The 16493-nt window shown below is 45.8% G+C and overlaps 1 protein-coding gene across 2 annotated transcripts in view; it reads right to left on the minus strand.

Annotated features, from left to right (window-relative positions):
- Positions 1-329: 329 nt before the first annotated feature.
- The window catches only part of JPT2 (Jupiter microtubule associated homolog 2), a 60642-nt gene continuing 44478 nt past the window's right edge, over positions 330-16493 (minus strand). For both annotated transcript variants that reach the window (XM_068244377.1, XM_068244378.1), the window contains exons 3-5: positions 8008-8147; positions 5789-5837; positions 330-3331 (exon numbers count right to left, since the gene is read on the minus strand). In XM_068244377.1, coding sequence (XP_068100478.1) covers positions 3036-3331; positions 5789-5837; positions 8008-8147 — 485 coding nt within the window. In that variant the 3' untranslated portion in view covers positions 330-3035. The remainder of the gene's footprint in view (positions 3332-5788; positions 5838-8007; positions 8148-16493) is intronic.

A 16493-nucleotide genomic window follows, 5' to 3' on the forward strand; every position in this document is an offset into this window, starting at 1 on the left:
TCTGAGTCAACCCAACAATTGGTGAATAGTAGCACTACTCTAAAACAGCAGTGCAGTTATGATGCGTCTCTGTGTGGCGACACCCAGTGCCTCATATATTCAACATGTCGGAAGGAAGTTTTCACCACAGCAGCCACCTATTCTCTTTTACATAACGCAAAGAAGGAAGAATGGTCAGACGTTGATCTACTAAAGGAACACAAGTGACCCGGTAAACCTGGACTGGACCATTTTTAAAAATTTGTCTGCTACTATATGGGTTATACCAGTACTTAATGCGGCAGATATTGTATTAGCAGTTGTGGCAATGCAGTCATGTGTAAAAAAAATAAAAATAACAAGAAGTTTATTAAAGTATTCCAGTCTGGCATGGATTTACCACAGATTATTTCTTGCTCTGGCTGCAACAGCACAAAATCAAAATTCATCAACCATCCACATTATATTCCGATGTAGCCCAGGCAACAGGTGGTTAGTTTTACTTCATAATAAACAGACTCTTTACAAAATATCTGCTCCAGGTTTTCTCAATTAGTTGTGTAAACAAACCTTTGTTGCCCATTGCATATTGTGTCCTTGCTTCACAGAGACCATTGTTCCTCTCAACGGATCTGACAGGAATCCTGTGATTGTAAACTATAGACCTGATCTACTAAAAGCAAGATTTGCTGCATACATTTCAGGTTTGTGAATCAGACACTACTGATCTACTACTCGATGGACGCATGTCTTTTTTCAACCAAAATAACTATGCAACTGTAACATTAGCAGGGCTGCCAGGTAACTGGTATTGTTCAAAAGGATATATAAAAAAAGTCAGCCTCCATATCCCTCTCACTTCAGGTGTGCTTTAAGGATTTGGCACCCTTGCTTGAGTCAGAGTTGATCAGATACACAAAACTGCTGATAACCTCATAACAACCCGATTGGTTTACAAAAAAAGGAAGGAGAAAGCTGCAGTCTTATCACATGATTGCAGACAAATTCAAAAACACCAGTTGTGGTTTGCCAGTTCGCTAAATGTACACCATTAGTGACACTCATAAGGTGTCACTCTAGTATGACAGAGCGACCTGTACTGTTGCTATGGGGAAGGGAGGAGGGACAATGATGGGTGGGGTAAGGGCTCGTTTCCACTATCGCGAATCTGCATGCGTCCAACGCATGCAGATCCGCACATGTAATACAAGTGGATGGGCCTGTTTCCACTGTAGCGTTGAGGTGCGTTTTTTTCAGCGTGAAAAAAACGCACAAAAGAGCCAACGATTTCGCCTGCGTCGGGAATCCGTGCGAATCGCCGCTAATGTATTTAATAGTAAAAACGCATGCGTTTGTTACATGCGTTTTTACCCGCGATTTCGCACCTTTTTCAATTTTATTTAGCCCTGGCAGTGTCATGGTTAATTTCGCATGGCACCCTGCCATGCGAAATCGCAGGCGAAATCGCGGGTAAAAACGCATGTGGAAACGCATCCGCATGCGTTTTTACAAGCGTCGGAATGCGGCCGAAATCGCGTCGCAACAGTGGAAACAAGCCCTAAAGGAGAACATTGCCCTAAACCTCCGCTTACAGATTCAGCAGGTCAGATCATTAAGCAACCTAGAAGGGCATCTGTACCCATGCTAGTCTCCCAACTGGGGATCTCTGGAGACACGTCAGTACACCAGGCCCTCAGTGTATAACAATTAGGCTCCATATAAACCTATACAGTGTCTTCAAGGAGTTTTCCCATCAAGACCTAGAGGAAGAACCCAAATGGCTTCTTTAAACAGCCAGTACTACCTCCCGACAGTTGGATAAAATGAGCCTTAAAGGCTGCCAGAGAAATAATCCTAATTGTCACAAATAATGTTGACTGACACAAAATGACCACCAAATTCAATAGCAAGATATAGGAGGGGCACATTCTAATTAAACTAGGCTCCCATCATACTAAAGCTTCCGTACTTCTCATTGTAGAAACCGTGCGTCAAACATGATTATGTATCATGAGCCCTGTTCTTTTTTAAGATGGTATCCAAAAATGGATTCTTAGCTTTGAGCAATATAGTTCTATATGTTGTAGGTTGTCAAAAGGCTTTACAAGCACAAAACTGGTAACAGAATTAGCAGGGATGGCTTTCATGAGTCTTATGTATCACCTACATACAACAGTTGGCAGAAAAGCTCTGTACACTGATCCAGAACTGTAAAAACTGATCCTTTAATAGCAGTCTGCTCTTCCTGCTTCACAAAGCAAGATGTGGAGCACACATTGCCTAGAGCAACCAGATCATTCCTGGAATCTGATCGCCTCATGTAGGCATCACCCAACATGTAAGGCCCGTATGGTTACTTCAGTGTATGCACTCAACAACACTGGAGGAGTAGCAGCCATTACAAAATGGCTGCCACTGTGACAGGAACCATTACATGTCCGTTTGTACCCCTCCTGGAACATTAAAAAGAAAAATCAATGGGGCACTGGCTCAGGAAGTAGCCATTATATTTTATAAATTATTAAAAGAGGGTTCTTTTACCAATACAGAGATAAAATGGTCCATCTACAATTTGGATGGCTTCCTTTGAAGCTAAATCCAGGTACAAATATATATATATATATAGTTTTGGATAGAAGCTATAAATGTCTTGGATTTTATATTGCCACCTGTGGGAAGATTTTCTATGACCTAAATATAGCTCTGTAGGCGTCACCTGACAAATTATGGTTCCGGACACAGGATATAACAGTCAGCAATAAAAAGGAGTCTGGGATTTTAGGTTTACGGTCAATTGGAAAGATTTCCCCACTTTCTTTCTAGAAAGGAAGCAACAGATTTCTCAAATATAGGGACAAATACAGCAATAAAAATCCAAAAGAGCTTCTAACCTCCTTCCACATTGTAAAAAATATACGTTCCTGCCCAGAAATAGACTTCAATATCGGCAGGTCTGAATGTAATTTGCAGACCACTAATGTAAGCTCAGCTCTTCCCTGATCTAGAATGGTTGACATGCATAAAGCCACCCTGCTAACTCTGTTGCACTTTGGTGGTTAGTAGAAGGTAACGCTGGATTTGCCCCCTGGTGGATTCAGAACTCTGTTGTGAGAGCGTGGCCGAGGACCTAGATGAGGCTCGTGTTTGGAAAGGTCTACTTCCGGCACCACAACCTTCTTCTCTTCTTTGGCCACAGGCTTTTTCACTTCTGGTGCTGGGGCTGGAGCTGGTGCAGGGGCTGGAGCTGGTGCAGGGGCTGGAGCTGGGGCTGCCACTGGGGCTGGTGCAGGAGTAGCTGGTGATGCTGGTTCTGGCGTTGGAGCTGGAGCTGGAGGTGGCTGTTCAGCTTTTACTGAAAGAGAGCAGTTGAACAGGTTATATGACTATTGTCCAATGCAGCTGATCACTTTTACTTTGATATCCAAACCTGCACTACAGAAAGGATGCTTGATAGCTCACTGGCAAAGGCAGCACCTAGATATTATACAGCAGTCATAATCCCAATTTCAAACAGTTAAATAGATATGCTCTCCAATGAAGAGGGAAGGCTCTGAATAGCATAGAGCAGTGGTCAGGAACCTTTTTGGCTCAGAGAGCCATAAACGTATACAGTTGATTCTCCGTGCAGCGGAAGTGTTAGAAACGTCTTGAACTTCTCATGGGTTTCAGCAACATCAGCAACTTCCCCAAAAGCCAGACAGGAGAAATACCGACTAACAGCTTGTACAATTATCTAGCTGACTTAGGGGTTGATTCACTTTGTAGGACGAGATCCCTGCACTTTGGCCCAATAGGCTGCCTGTCAAGTGACAGGCAGCCTATTGTGCCAATCAAAGTGCGGTGATCTCGTCATACAAAGTCACTGGACCTGACAGGGTCCAGGGTGGGACAATTGGATCGGGCGTTGGGGGGGGGGAGCGCGAGTAAGTGAGTAGTGCATGCTACAGCAGTAGCGTGCCTACTTTGAAAATTTTACTTGCGCTGATTAGGCAGTGTAGCTTAGTGAATCAACCCCTAACTGAGCCAGATGTAGCCATCAAAAAAGCCACATCTGGCTCCTGAGCCATAGGTTCCCTACCCTTGGCATAAAGCCTTCCCAGTCCCTTATCTGTTCACTTGATCCAGCACTGGGTCCCAGGGAAGGTCAGCAACCAAATACCTCTGTCCCTCCTCAGGCGGTCTTCAGAAATACTTGTGCTTCTGAAGTTGGTGCATCTGCGAGTCTGGGATCACAAGCGCACAGTACAGTCCCTACGGTGTCCCACTAGTACCTCTGAAAACTATTTAACCAAGACTATCAAATAACTTCACCAGGTGACAGCACTGGAACAAGGGGACAGAGAGGACCAGGGAAGTTTTAGTCCAACCTTCCCAATTCCACATCAAGGACTGCTTAGCTGGAAACTTATTTTTACTTGGCACAAGATGTGCTATAAACGGTGTTTTGATTCATATCATGGCCTTGATGGTTTATATCCTAGGTTCTTAAAGGGGAACTAAAGAGAGAGGTATATGGAGAATGCCATATTTATTTCCTTTTAAGCAATACCAGTTGCCTGGCTCTCCTGCTGATCCTCTGCCTCTAATACTATTAGCCATAGCCCCTGAACAAGCATGCAGCAGATCAGGTGTTTCAGACTTTAAAGTCAGATCTGACAAGACTAGCTGCATGCTTGTTTCTGGTGTTATTCAGATACTACTGCAGAGAAATAGACCAGCAGGGCTGCCAGGCAACTGGTATTGATTAAAAGGAAATAAATATGGCAGCCTCCGTATAACTCTTACTTCAGTTCCCCTTTAACGTGTGGTACGCATACCCCAGGGGGTACTTGGGCTTGATATACGTTATCAAGAATAACAGATTTAGAGTTTAAGAATATGATATAACTTATTTAAACACCAAATTAGTATTTTAGCTGATTAAAAGCAATAGCAAATGATTGGAAATGGTTTAGAACCAAGTATATTTGTCAAGGGGTACTTGAGATGTTTACTATGCCAGGGGGTACTTTGTGAGTACAGGGTTTTAAAAGGGGTACATACCAATAAAATGTAGAGAAACACTGGTTTATATAACTTGTCAGCAAATATTTATCTCTACAGTGCCACGGAATAAGCTTGTGCTGTAATATATACAATTCAGTAATGATAATGTCTTGCCACAAAGAGTCAGAAACGTCAGGACTTTTGCATTGCAGAGCTCCCAACATGAATTTCATTTTATCTGTATTTTTTTGGGTGTTCTGCGTTTGTGCGGGTTTCTTCTATTCTCCCACATCCCAAATGTATGGCGGCAAGTTAATTGGCCCCTTCCAAAACTGCCCTTAGACTACAGAAAGAGAATTACGCTTGTGACCATGGTAGAAATTGGATTCCTCTAGGACAGTTGGGGTGCAATACTCACATACTCTTCCATGTAGCATGAGGACCAACAGATATTGAGTACTATGAACAGGTTGTGGAGTTGTGTAAGTTCCCATACTACATGGAAGTGGATTGACCAATCAAAATTGGATGTATGTGCAAAACAATTTACTGCATGGAGTGCTATGAAAAATGGTAGAGCTGTTCCAACTTATTTCCTAAAGAGACGTAATAAAAAAAATTAAAGAAAAAACAAAAACAGTCTATGTTTATGAAAAGACCATTTACATTCACTTTTATGATACAACAGTTTGTATTATCAGCTCTACATCCCCTGAGCTCATTAATGCAGTTGTGTCCGCTTTTCAGCATCTGATGTGCATTCATGTGTTGCTAAAAAGCAAACAACTGCATTGGTGAGCTCCAGGCAATGTATTGTACCTACCTGGTGTCTTACTGACTTTAACTTCTGCTTGTTTTAAACTTATGTTGTCCTGCAAAGCAAAAACAAAACAAAAAAAACAAAAAAAAAAGCCCTTGTAAGTAGCAGCTAAAATGGCATAACTACAGTGCATAGTACATGCTAGGAACAGCAACAACATTCCTCTATCAGCACTGCAGCTCTCAAAGCAAATAAAAAAAAGCCACAAAAGTGATCCATAGTGTCGATAAGGTGCCACGATGAGGAAATCATGATTTGCAAAATATAAACATTCAAAAGTGCTTCTTTTTAGCTGGGAAAGTGGGAAACTTGCTTGCCTTGAATACAGACAAGGACTGAACAGGCACAGGGCTGGTAATAAACACATATCCTTTATTCTCAGAGATTTGTCCAGAAAAGATCAGACAATTGTTTCGTGGTCACATAGAGTCCCCTTTTTCAAAGTATAGACCACAGCAAACAGCTGTTTGCCACCTCAATAAAGGGGAACCTAAGGGCTCGTTCACACTACAAGAGCTTCTCTAAGCACTTTGTGATTTTAAAAGCACTTGCTAATGTTATCCTATGGGTGTTCACACTGGAGAGATGAGGTTTTGTAAAACTCCCCCATAGCATTAAAAAGAGCTTTTAAAATCTCTAGCACTTAAAAAAGCTCTTGTAGTGTGAATCAGCCCTAAGTAGCCCTCAATTGGCAGTCTGATGTTTTATGTACAATACTCTTAGCAACTAAGGCATATGGTATTACCAGCCCTGTGTGGACCACTATTTACTCAGCTCGACTCTACTGGAGCCCCCACATTGGTCTTGCACAGGGTAACACCAGGGATCAGAGCTGGGCGATTCCTTCCATGGATCTACTAAATACTGAAATACAAACTAAATCACTAACTTTCCAAACTGCAATCAAAAATGCCAAAACAATTTCCACAAATAATGCAGACCACAGTGCAGACGATGAGCTTTCTCTTCCCAAGAAGCAAAATGTATCAATTTATGCATTTATGTTGGAGGGCTCGTTCACATTAAAGAGAATCTGTAACGTCAAAACGTCCCCTGGGGGGTACTCACCTCGGGTGGGGGAAGCCTCAGGATCCTAATGAGGCTTCCCACGCCGTCCTCCGTCCCTCAGGGGTCTCGCTGCAGCCCTCCGAACAAGAGGACGTCAATATTTACCTTCCCGGCTCCTGTGCAGGTGCTAGAGGCCTGCGCGGGTTCACTTTCTCATACCCGCACCCAACCCGCTACCCGCACCCGACCCGCTTTCTGGTGAATTTGATACCAGCAACCCGACCCGCACCCGCAGAACCGCTACCCGCACCCGACCCGCAGGACCGCTACCTGACCCGCTACCCGCGACCTGCTTTTTTACATTTTCATCTAAAGTGCACATTTAAAGTAAAGTAAGCAAAAGACACAGTCAGAATTAACATGTTTGCTTTCACTACCCGCAGACCGCTACCCGCAACCCTACCCGCACCTTAAATCAATTTGGGTACCCGCACCCGACCCGCAATTCGGGTTACCCGCGGGTACCCGACCCGCTGCAGGCCTCTAGCAGGCGCTCTGACGGCTGTCGGCTCCGAAGCAGGCGGAAATACCCGATCGTCGTCGGGTCTGCTCTACTGCGCAGGCGCAAGTCTCCGGCGCCTGTGCAGTAGAGCGGACCCAACTGAGATCAGGTATTTCCGTCTACTTTGGAGCCGAAAGCGGCAATACCGCCCCCGCTGGAGCCAGCAAAGGTAAATACTGAATTGACAGTCGGGTCTGTCGCCAGCTGTTCGGAGGGCTGCAGCGAGACCCCCGTGGGACAGAGGACGGTGTGGGAAGCCTCATTAGGATCCCGAGGCTTCCCCCACCCGAGGCGAGTACCCCCCAGGGGATGTTTTTGATGTTACAGTGTGCCTTTAAAGCTCATTTCCAGCATTTTAACGCAAAGTCAATTCTTTGCGTTAACCAAGGTAAAATGAAAGTCCATACACTTTCATTTTACCTTTCACACCCTATGCTGCGCTGCGGTTCGATGCACCCGGGAGCTTTTCATCGTCGGGAGCCGGCGTTTTCCCATCGGGTGAATTAATAGCTACTGCCGCTGATTGCATCGCACCGCTACATCCAGACGATACGCCGCAGGACATAGAACGGCTCCATGTGAAAGAGCCCTGAGGAAATATGAGAAAGCCTCTAGAAAAAAAGTCTGAAAATACAACCAAACTTGAAATCACCTTGGGCTTATTTGGATGGGCCTTGGGGCTTGTCGTCAGCTGAGCTTCACCGAAGATGTCACTGGTCTTTCCACCGGGTGGGTTCTGCCTCTGTGGTGCCTGCGCAGGGGACGGGTCCTGAAATATACTCGTCTTCCCACCTATATGGCAAACACAGAAAGGATCCTGAAGGCTGGTTCTGAGTTATTCTCATGCAATACGCAAGCAACAGTTCAGTTTCTGTGTCCTTTGGCCAACTGCTTTGTGGCAGACAGTCTCTGTTTATTCTAACACTTTATTCCCATTGGCAATTCACCTATTTTGATTGGTTGCATTGTGTATGGTGAATGGAGGCTTATCTGCAAGAATGCATTACCTCAGTTCAAATAATTATACAAAGATACTCTGCAATCTACATGTTGTCCATAGTACAGATTGACCTTATTAGTCTTGTATTCTCAGTACAGGAGCCAAACACACATTAGTCCTCTGCATTGCTGTAGATGTGTGGGGAGGTAGTCAGGCAGTGGTGTGGCTTTAGTCATTGCCTGAAGTCCTAGACCAGGATGTATAGGCAAAAAACTAATTACAGCCTTCTACAGACATCCTTTTTGCTACAATTATTTTTAACAAATACATCTCATTTAAGTTTGAAAACAGAACATAACTGCCTGACCACATCACCTATGGGGTAAACAAGAAGAATGTTCATAAGAAAATGTGTAGAAGATTGCTCATTCAAGACCATAATAGCAATTGGCATCAAATAAACATTGCAGCTGACAGGTAGCCTATTGGGCCAATCAAAGTGCGGGGATCACTTCCTTTAACCGCTCAAGGACCAAAGGCTTACATTAAAGGCCTAATTAAAAAAAAAAACCTCCCGCAGCTGCCCTGGCGATCTTAAAGGGGAACTGACCTTAAAATTTGATACTGTAAAAATATCTGATGTGTTGCATAATACTGCTTTAATAAATAAAAATATATGTTATATTAAAATATATGAGACCCAAACAGACCCGACAGGAGAAGAGTGTACACCGCTCCTCCAGTCGCCGGGGAATGACACACACAAAAAAAAATACAGGTAGGCAGTGCTGTCATGCCACCCTGATTCTGGGCCAGGGCAGCAGATCGGGCAAGCGCTGTCATGTTGAGCAGAGACAGTTGGGGACATTTAGCCACCAGCAGCAGAGCATGACATCAGGTGATGCTTCAGGAGGAAGCATCGCGAGATGTCAGAAGACTGCACACAGAGCGAGATCCGGCCAGTGAAAGAGCACGCTGTGCAGGATGGGGCCATGCCGCGGCAACAGAAGCTTGGGGGGCGTGGCTACAGGTTGTTTATTATCATAACTTCTTTTTTAATACATTTAAAAAAAAATATTTTAAAAACACCCATATTTATTGTTATATTTATCTATGAGATATAGTTAAAAGTTAAGGTCAGTTCCTCTTTAATAGAACGCCAGGGTGGTTAATGGCTCACTGCAGAGCCACACAACCGAGCACACAAATGAATCCCCGCCCCCCTTTTCTGCCCACCAACAGAGTTTTCTGTTGGTGGGCTCTGATTACTGCCTTTTTTTTGTTTTGTTTTTAAAATAGCTATTTTTTTTTATTTTTATAACCCCACTCCCTCCCCCCGCAAGCCAATCACAGCAATTGGCTCTCACAGACATCAGCCTAAGAGAGCCGATCTTTCTCTGAGCCTCTCCAGGGGAAAGCCTAGAGGGACTGGCTGTCCCCAGTACAACACTGCCATAGATCACAGCGATGTACAATGTAAATAGATGGCGGTTTTGCCATCTAACAGTCTAATAGCGGCGATTGCCGCTGTTAGACAAGCGGGGGATGTTAGACAAGCAGGGAAGGGTGCGCGATCCCCTGCAAAGCCCCACCCTAGGACTTGACGCCAATTGGCATTGGGCGGTAATGGGGCTGCCACATTCCTGACACCTATCGACGTTAGGCGGTCGGGAAGGGGTTCAAGTGATTGGACCTGAAGGGGCAAATAACAGGACTAGTGGAGCGCTCGTTATTTGCAGGGAGAGCAGGCGTCATTTAATAGTGCTTGCTATGCTGCACTACCCGCAGCATAGCGTGCGCTCCTGTGGCTGAGGGTAATTACGCGTGCCACGCGGCCGCCGGCCAGTAGCGCGCATTGCATGCAGCCACTTACATTTAAGGCACGCTGTTGAAATAGCACGATATTTCTGTTAGTGAATCAACCCCAATGAGTTAACATGGCCATAGACAGCTTCTATCATTCAGTTTAACAATCGCTTGAAAATGTCCCAGACTGGCCATTTCTACAGGGCTGGCCTCTGCTTTCACTACACTGTGATCTGTATTATAATCTAGGCTTCTGGGTAAGAGGAGGATCTCTTATGTGTACAGCATATACAGTAGGTCATGGCCTCTAGAATAAACAACATGTGGAGTGAGGGGAGAGCAGGGCCCAGAGTGTGGGGGAGAGCAATGCCTGGAGTGTCGGGGAGAGCAGGGCCCAGAGCATTTGAGGGGGGGGGGGGGGGGGGAGAAAGAGCAGGGGCTGCACACAAGCCAGGGGATGAAACATCCCTGAATGCACACAGTGTATGGCTGACAGCTCTTAACAGCTCCCCAGATATTTGCACATCTGGCCAAACCCTGCAGGCTTGTTTGCATTACACCCGCCACACATCTGTACAGACAGGAATTCTGCAGAGAAGATTCCAGTATCCCCCCCCCCAAGCAAAAAGTGTCAGCTGTATGAAATATACTGAGGGAGGACACATACAGGCATTGCTCCATTTACTAACTGATAGTTCTGTATACTGAAACTTTAGCTGTGGGTCACCCTCTCTCCTCTCCCCCTGATCAGACTTGGTCAGGAGCTACTTGTCCCAGCGATTAGCCTATGGTGAAATGTGAGAGGGGGTAAGCCAGACATATTTATACAAGAACTAGCTACCATATTACACTATCTGCATGGAGTCTGTATGTCCCTATTGCATTTGTGTGCCTTTCTTAAGTCATTAATGACAATGTAGTGTATTATTCATTAGAGCCCCATTTTAGCCACACCACAGATGGTATTTCCAGCAGGATCAGATGACAGGCTGCGGATTTCCCAACAGAGTGCAGCTGGGAGAACACGATTGGGCAGGCAGAGAAACAATGTTCAGTCACGATTGTTTTCATGCTCGAGTTCTCCTCCCCTCTCCACTACACAGGAGACATCAGCTGAGCCTGATATAGTGCATACATATATATATACACATATATATACACATATATATACACATATATATACACATATACACACATACACACATACACACATACACACACACACACATACACACACACACACACACACACACACACACACACACACACACACATATATATATATATACATATACATATACATATATATATACTGGCACAGAATGCAATGGGGGCAACCAAATCAATCGTGCTCTGCATCCATCAATACACCACTTTCCAGAAGGACAAAAACAATCCTAAGCAAATCACCTTTATATAGCTCAAGTATTTCAACACGCTGTATCAGCACAGACAGACCTGTAATTACTCTGGTGTTTCCTAGGTTACTGTATACTGTTGCCATGGTACCCAATACGTTTCCTAAAAACATTATGGCAGCTGTGGCAGATTGAAGTTAAGAGAACTCGTGACGTCAGGATATAGGTTAGAGATTTATGCACTGGAGTGTAGTAGCCCTTTAAAGGACAACTGAAGTGAGAAGAAGAATATGAATGCGGTCATATTTATTTCCTTTTAAACAATACCAGTAGCCTAGCAGTCCTGCTGGTTTATTTGGCTGCAGTAGTGCCTGAATCCCACAAGAAACAAGCATGCAGCTAATCTTGACAGATCTGACAATATCAGAAACACCAGAGACAGATCTGCCCTTTCCTGAACTCTGCCACCACCAATCATCATCCATGCCCTCATAATTTCCCGCCTTGACTACAGCAATGTCCTGTCTGGTCTCCCTATGACCTGAATTGCCCCGCTGCAGTAATGAATGCGGCAGCCAGAATTATCCACTCCTCCCATCACTCCACCACGGCGGCTCCCCTCTGTGAATCACTCCACTGGCTTCATATCCAGTCCAGAATCAGATTCAAGATTGTGTGTCTGTCCACAAAACCGTAGGGCTGCACGGTTTTTCGGTTTAAAACCGAAACCGCGGTTCGTGGCAAGACGATCTGCTGATAGTCAGTACCATCGTTTTTTTCGGTCTGCTGTTTAATACTTTGCTTCTGGCCCCGCTGTGCGCGGATTGGCCAGAAGCAGTGAATATGTATGAGAGTTAATGAGCGGGGGGGCGATCCACTCCAGCGAGCGGCCGGGCACATACAGCATTACCAATCACTGGCTAGCATGGAATGACGGCAGCGGTAGGCGGAGCTGTATGCTCTGTACAGCTCCGCCTACCACTGTCGTCATTCCATCGCTAGCCAGTGATAGGTAATGCTGTATGATGTGCCTGGCCGCTCGCTCTAGTGGATCCGCCCCCCGCTCATTAACGCTCATACATATTCACTGCTTCTGGCCCCGCTGTGCGCGGATTGGCCAGAAGCAGTGAATATGTATGAAGGTTAATGAGCGGGGGACGGATCCACTAGAGCGAGCGGCCAGGCACATCATACAGCATTACCTATCACTGGCTAGCGATGGAATGACGGCAGTGGTAGGCGGAGCTGTACAGAGCATACAGCTCCGCCTACCGCTGCCGTCATTTAATCGCTAGCCAGTGATTGGTAATGCTGCATGTGCCCGGCCGCTTGCTGGAGTGGATCCGCCCCCCCCCCCTTCCCCGCTCATTAACTCTCATACATATTCACTGCTTCTGGCCAATCCGCGCACAGCGGGGCCAGAGGCAAAAATTACGGACAGGACCGGGCAGTGCGGACCAACCCCCCCCTGCCCCCCCCCCCCCCCCCCCCCCAGCATTTGGGGAAAAAAAAAAAAAAAAAAAAAAAAAAAAAAAAAAAAAAAAAAAAAAAAAAAAAATCGGGGAAAAATCGAAATTGCAATTTCTGAGAGAAAAATCGCAATTTCGATTTTTCCCTAAAATCGTGCAGCCCTATGCCCAACCTACATTTCCACTCAGAGTACACACCTAGCCGCTTACTCCGCTCCTCCAATGAACTTCGCATGACTGCCCCCCACATCACCCAATACCATGCATGCCTCCAGGACTTTTCAAGACTCAAGAGCTGCTCCAACACTATGGAACTCCCTACCTCCCCCTATTAGGGTTTACCCCTCCTTCAACATCTTCAAGAAGGCCCTCAAAACTCACCTTTTTACTCTGGGCTACCCCCCCCCCCCTCACAAGTGCTCTAAACCCGCAGCTGAACTCTGGTCCCCTACCTCTCCCTCTAGATTGTAAGCCTTCGGGCAGGGTCCTCATCTTATATGTCTCCTACCTGGATCTGAGCGAATTCTAGAGTGAACTCTACTTGCCTAACCTGAGGAAGGGCTCCGCCTGAAACATGTAGTGTACTGTCTGCTTCAATACAGGTTGTTGCTGCACACAGCTCCTGAGTGCCGTGTCTTCCTTTCGTTGTTGCCTAATCTCCATGCTCCTATCCAGTGACTGCCTAAGCATTACCTTGTACTCATACTGTGCTGTATGACCTGATTTGCATGTATTCCTGTATTGTCTTATTGCTGTATGTCACCCTAAATATTGGCTAACTAATGTCCAGTGCTGCGTAATAGGTTGGCGCTTTAAAAATACAATAAATAAAAACACCTGATCTGCATATGCTTGTTCAGGGTCTATGGCTAAAAGTATTAGAGGCAAAGGATTTGCAGGACAGCCAGGCAACTGATATTGTCTCCATATCTCTCTCACTTCAGTTGTCCTTTAAGTACCCTGCAGACACTATAGTTGGCTGACGTGATGTATATGTGACAGTTTCATCTGACTGTTGGCACTCGGTGACACTTCATGCATAGGGGATTTTGTCAAGCTGCAAGTACTGACTTATGAACGAGAGGGGAGGAGGATCGGGAGACACCCTGTGAATATTTGGGGGGGAAAATCCTGTCATGGTAACTGCCAGCTCCCTGTGGTTTTCCCAAGACGGGGTGTTCTACACAGACATTGCATGGTCAGACAAAATGAGTGCATCAGCCATAAAAGCACAGGCATATTACCGTCCTGCAGTATCAGAAGCATAAAAGCATTATAGCTTACAGAGCAGAAAAGCTCTGCTATCAAAAACTACATTTTTTGTTTAGACTGGAATTCTTTGAAGCCACAATACCCATTTCTGTGATGGAATGCCAGCATCTGTAGCTGAGCCTGGAATGTTACCATGGGGATATGTGTGATTCATGAAGAACATACAAGAATACATGCAGCGTGAAAACAGGAAGCAGCCATCCTGTCCATACAGCTGGACAGAGACCAAGACTGGGAGCACAGGAGGAGGAGCGCCCTCAGCGATGTCACTCACTGATACCAGACAGGAAGAACTCCAGTGCCAGCTCAGCACAATCCCTGCTGCCTGTGTGCAGCCCTCCCATCTCTTCCCTTCCTGGAAACCAACTGCAGTGAGATTCCTGCCATAGATTACTGTAACTTCCATCCCCAACCCACTGCAGTGTGATTCCTGCACTATATCACTAACTCCAAAACCCACTGCGGTGTGATTACTGCCATATAACACCAGCTTCTACCCCAAACCCACTGCAGTGTGATTACTGCCGTATATCACTAGCTTCTACCCCAAACCCACTGCCATATATCGCTGTAACTCCCACCCCCAACGCACTGCAGTGTGATTCCTGCACTATATCACTAACTCCCACCCCCAACTCACTGCAGTGCAATTACTGTGTTGTGTCCGATTACGCTGCCTTTAGATTTGCGCTGCCCCGCATGCGCAATAGGAGACTGTGCGGCCACAGTTCCTATTTAATTATGCTGCTGATGGTAAAATACTAAATATCTCTGCTTCTTCACATCCTACACTCCCCAAATTTTCAGGGTAGGGAGGGGACCCCCCCCGAACTGCCTCTATGCCAAATTGCAGCCCCCGAGACCCACTGGTTTCCGAGATAGGTTTCTCTAATCTATCTCCTGAACCAGCTTGGGGGCTGCAATTTGGCATAGAGGTCATTCTGGGGATCCTCTTCCTACCCTGAACATTTGAGGAGTGTAGGATGTGTGGAAGCGGAGATATTTATTATTTTACCATCAGCAGCATAATTAACTTCACACTGAGCATGCATGATGCTCAGTGTGGAAGGGAGCTTCCGGGCAGCGCAATCAGACATTACAACTGCCCTATATCACTAACTCCCACCCCCAAACTCACTGCAGTGTGATTCCTGCCATATATCACTAACTCCCACCCCCAACCCACTGCATTGCAATTCCTGCCATATATCACTGCAACTCCCCATACCACTGCAGTGCGATTCCTGCCATATAGCACTGTAACTCCCACCCCCAACGCACTCCAGTGTGATTCCTGCCATATATCACTAACTCCCACCCCCAACCCACTGCAGTGCGATTCCTGCCATAGATCACTAACTCCCAGCCTCAACTCACTGCAGTGTGATTCCTGCACTATATCACTAACTCCCACCCCCAACTCACTGCAGTGCGATTCCTGCCATATCTTACTAGCTCCAACCCACTACAGTGCAATTCCTGCCATACTGTATATCACTAGCTCCCACCCCCAACCCACTGCAGTGCGGTTCCTGCCATACTGTATATCACTAGCTTCCACCCCGAGCGCACTGCAGTGTGATATCTGCCATATACTTTATCACTGTAAGTCCCACCCCGAGCCCACTGCAGTGCGATTCCTGCCGTACTGTATATCAATAGCTCCCAACCCACTCCAGTGTGATATCTGCCATATATTTTATCACTGTAAGGCCTCTTGCACACTGCAAGTGATTCCGATTCAGATTCCGCTTTTTAATCAGTTTTACATCCGATTCAGATTCCGATTTGCAGTTTGCTCCCTGCACACTGCAAATCAGAATCTGAATCGGATGTAAAAACTTATTTAAAAAGCGGAATCTGAATCGGAATCACTTGCAGTGTGCAAGAGGCCTAAGTCCCACCCCGAGCCCACTGCAGTTTTATTCCAGCCATAGATCACTGTAGCTCCCACCCACAACCCATTGCAGTGTCATTCCTCCCCTCTCACCAAGTGCTGTGTCACTGCAAGTTCCGCAATGTTTCTTGGTTGTAAAAATACAATAGATTGGTTAACTATCAACAACAAAATCAAATAATAATTGAATAGTATATGCCCAGCTTAAAGGGAAGGTTCAAGCAAAAAAAAAAAAATATGAGATTCACTTACCTGGGGCTTCTACCAGCCCCATGTAGCCATCCTGTGCCCTTGTAGTCACTCACTGCTGCTCCAGTCCCCCGCTGGCAGCTTTCTGACCTCGGAGGTCAGGGCCACATTGCATACATTTTTACGCATTCCAGCTAGTGCAGGAAC

This window comes from Hyperolius riggenbachi, chromosome 7 (assembly GCF_040937935.1).
Source record: "Hyperolius riggenbachi isolate aHypRig1 chromosome 7, aHypRig1.pri, whole genome shotgun sequence".
Classification (NCBI taxonomy): Eukaryota; Metazoa; Chordata; class Amphibia; order Anura; family Hyperoliidae; genus Hyperolius; species Hyperolius riggenbachi.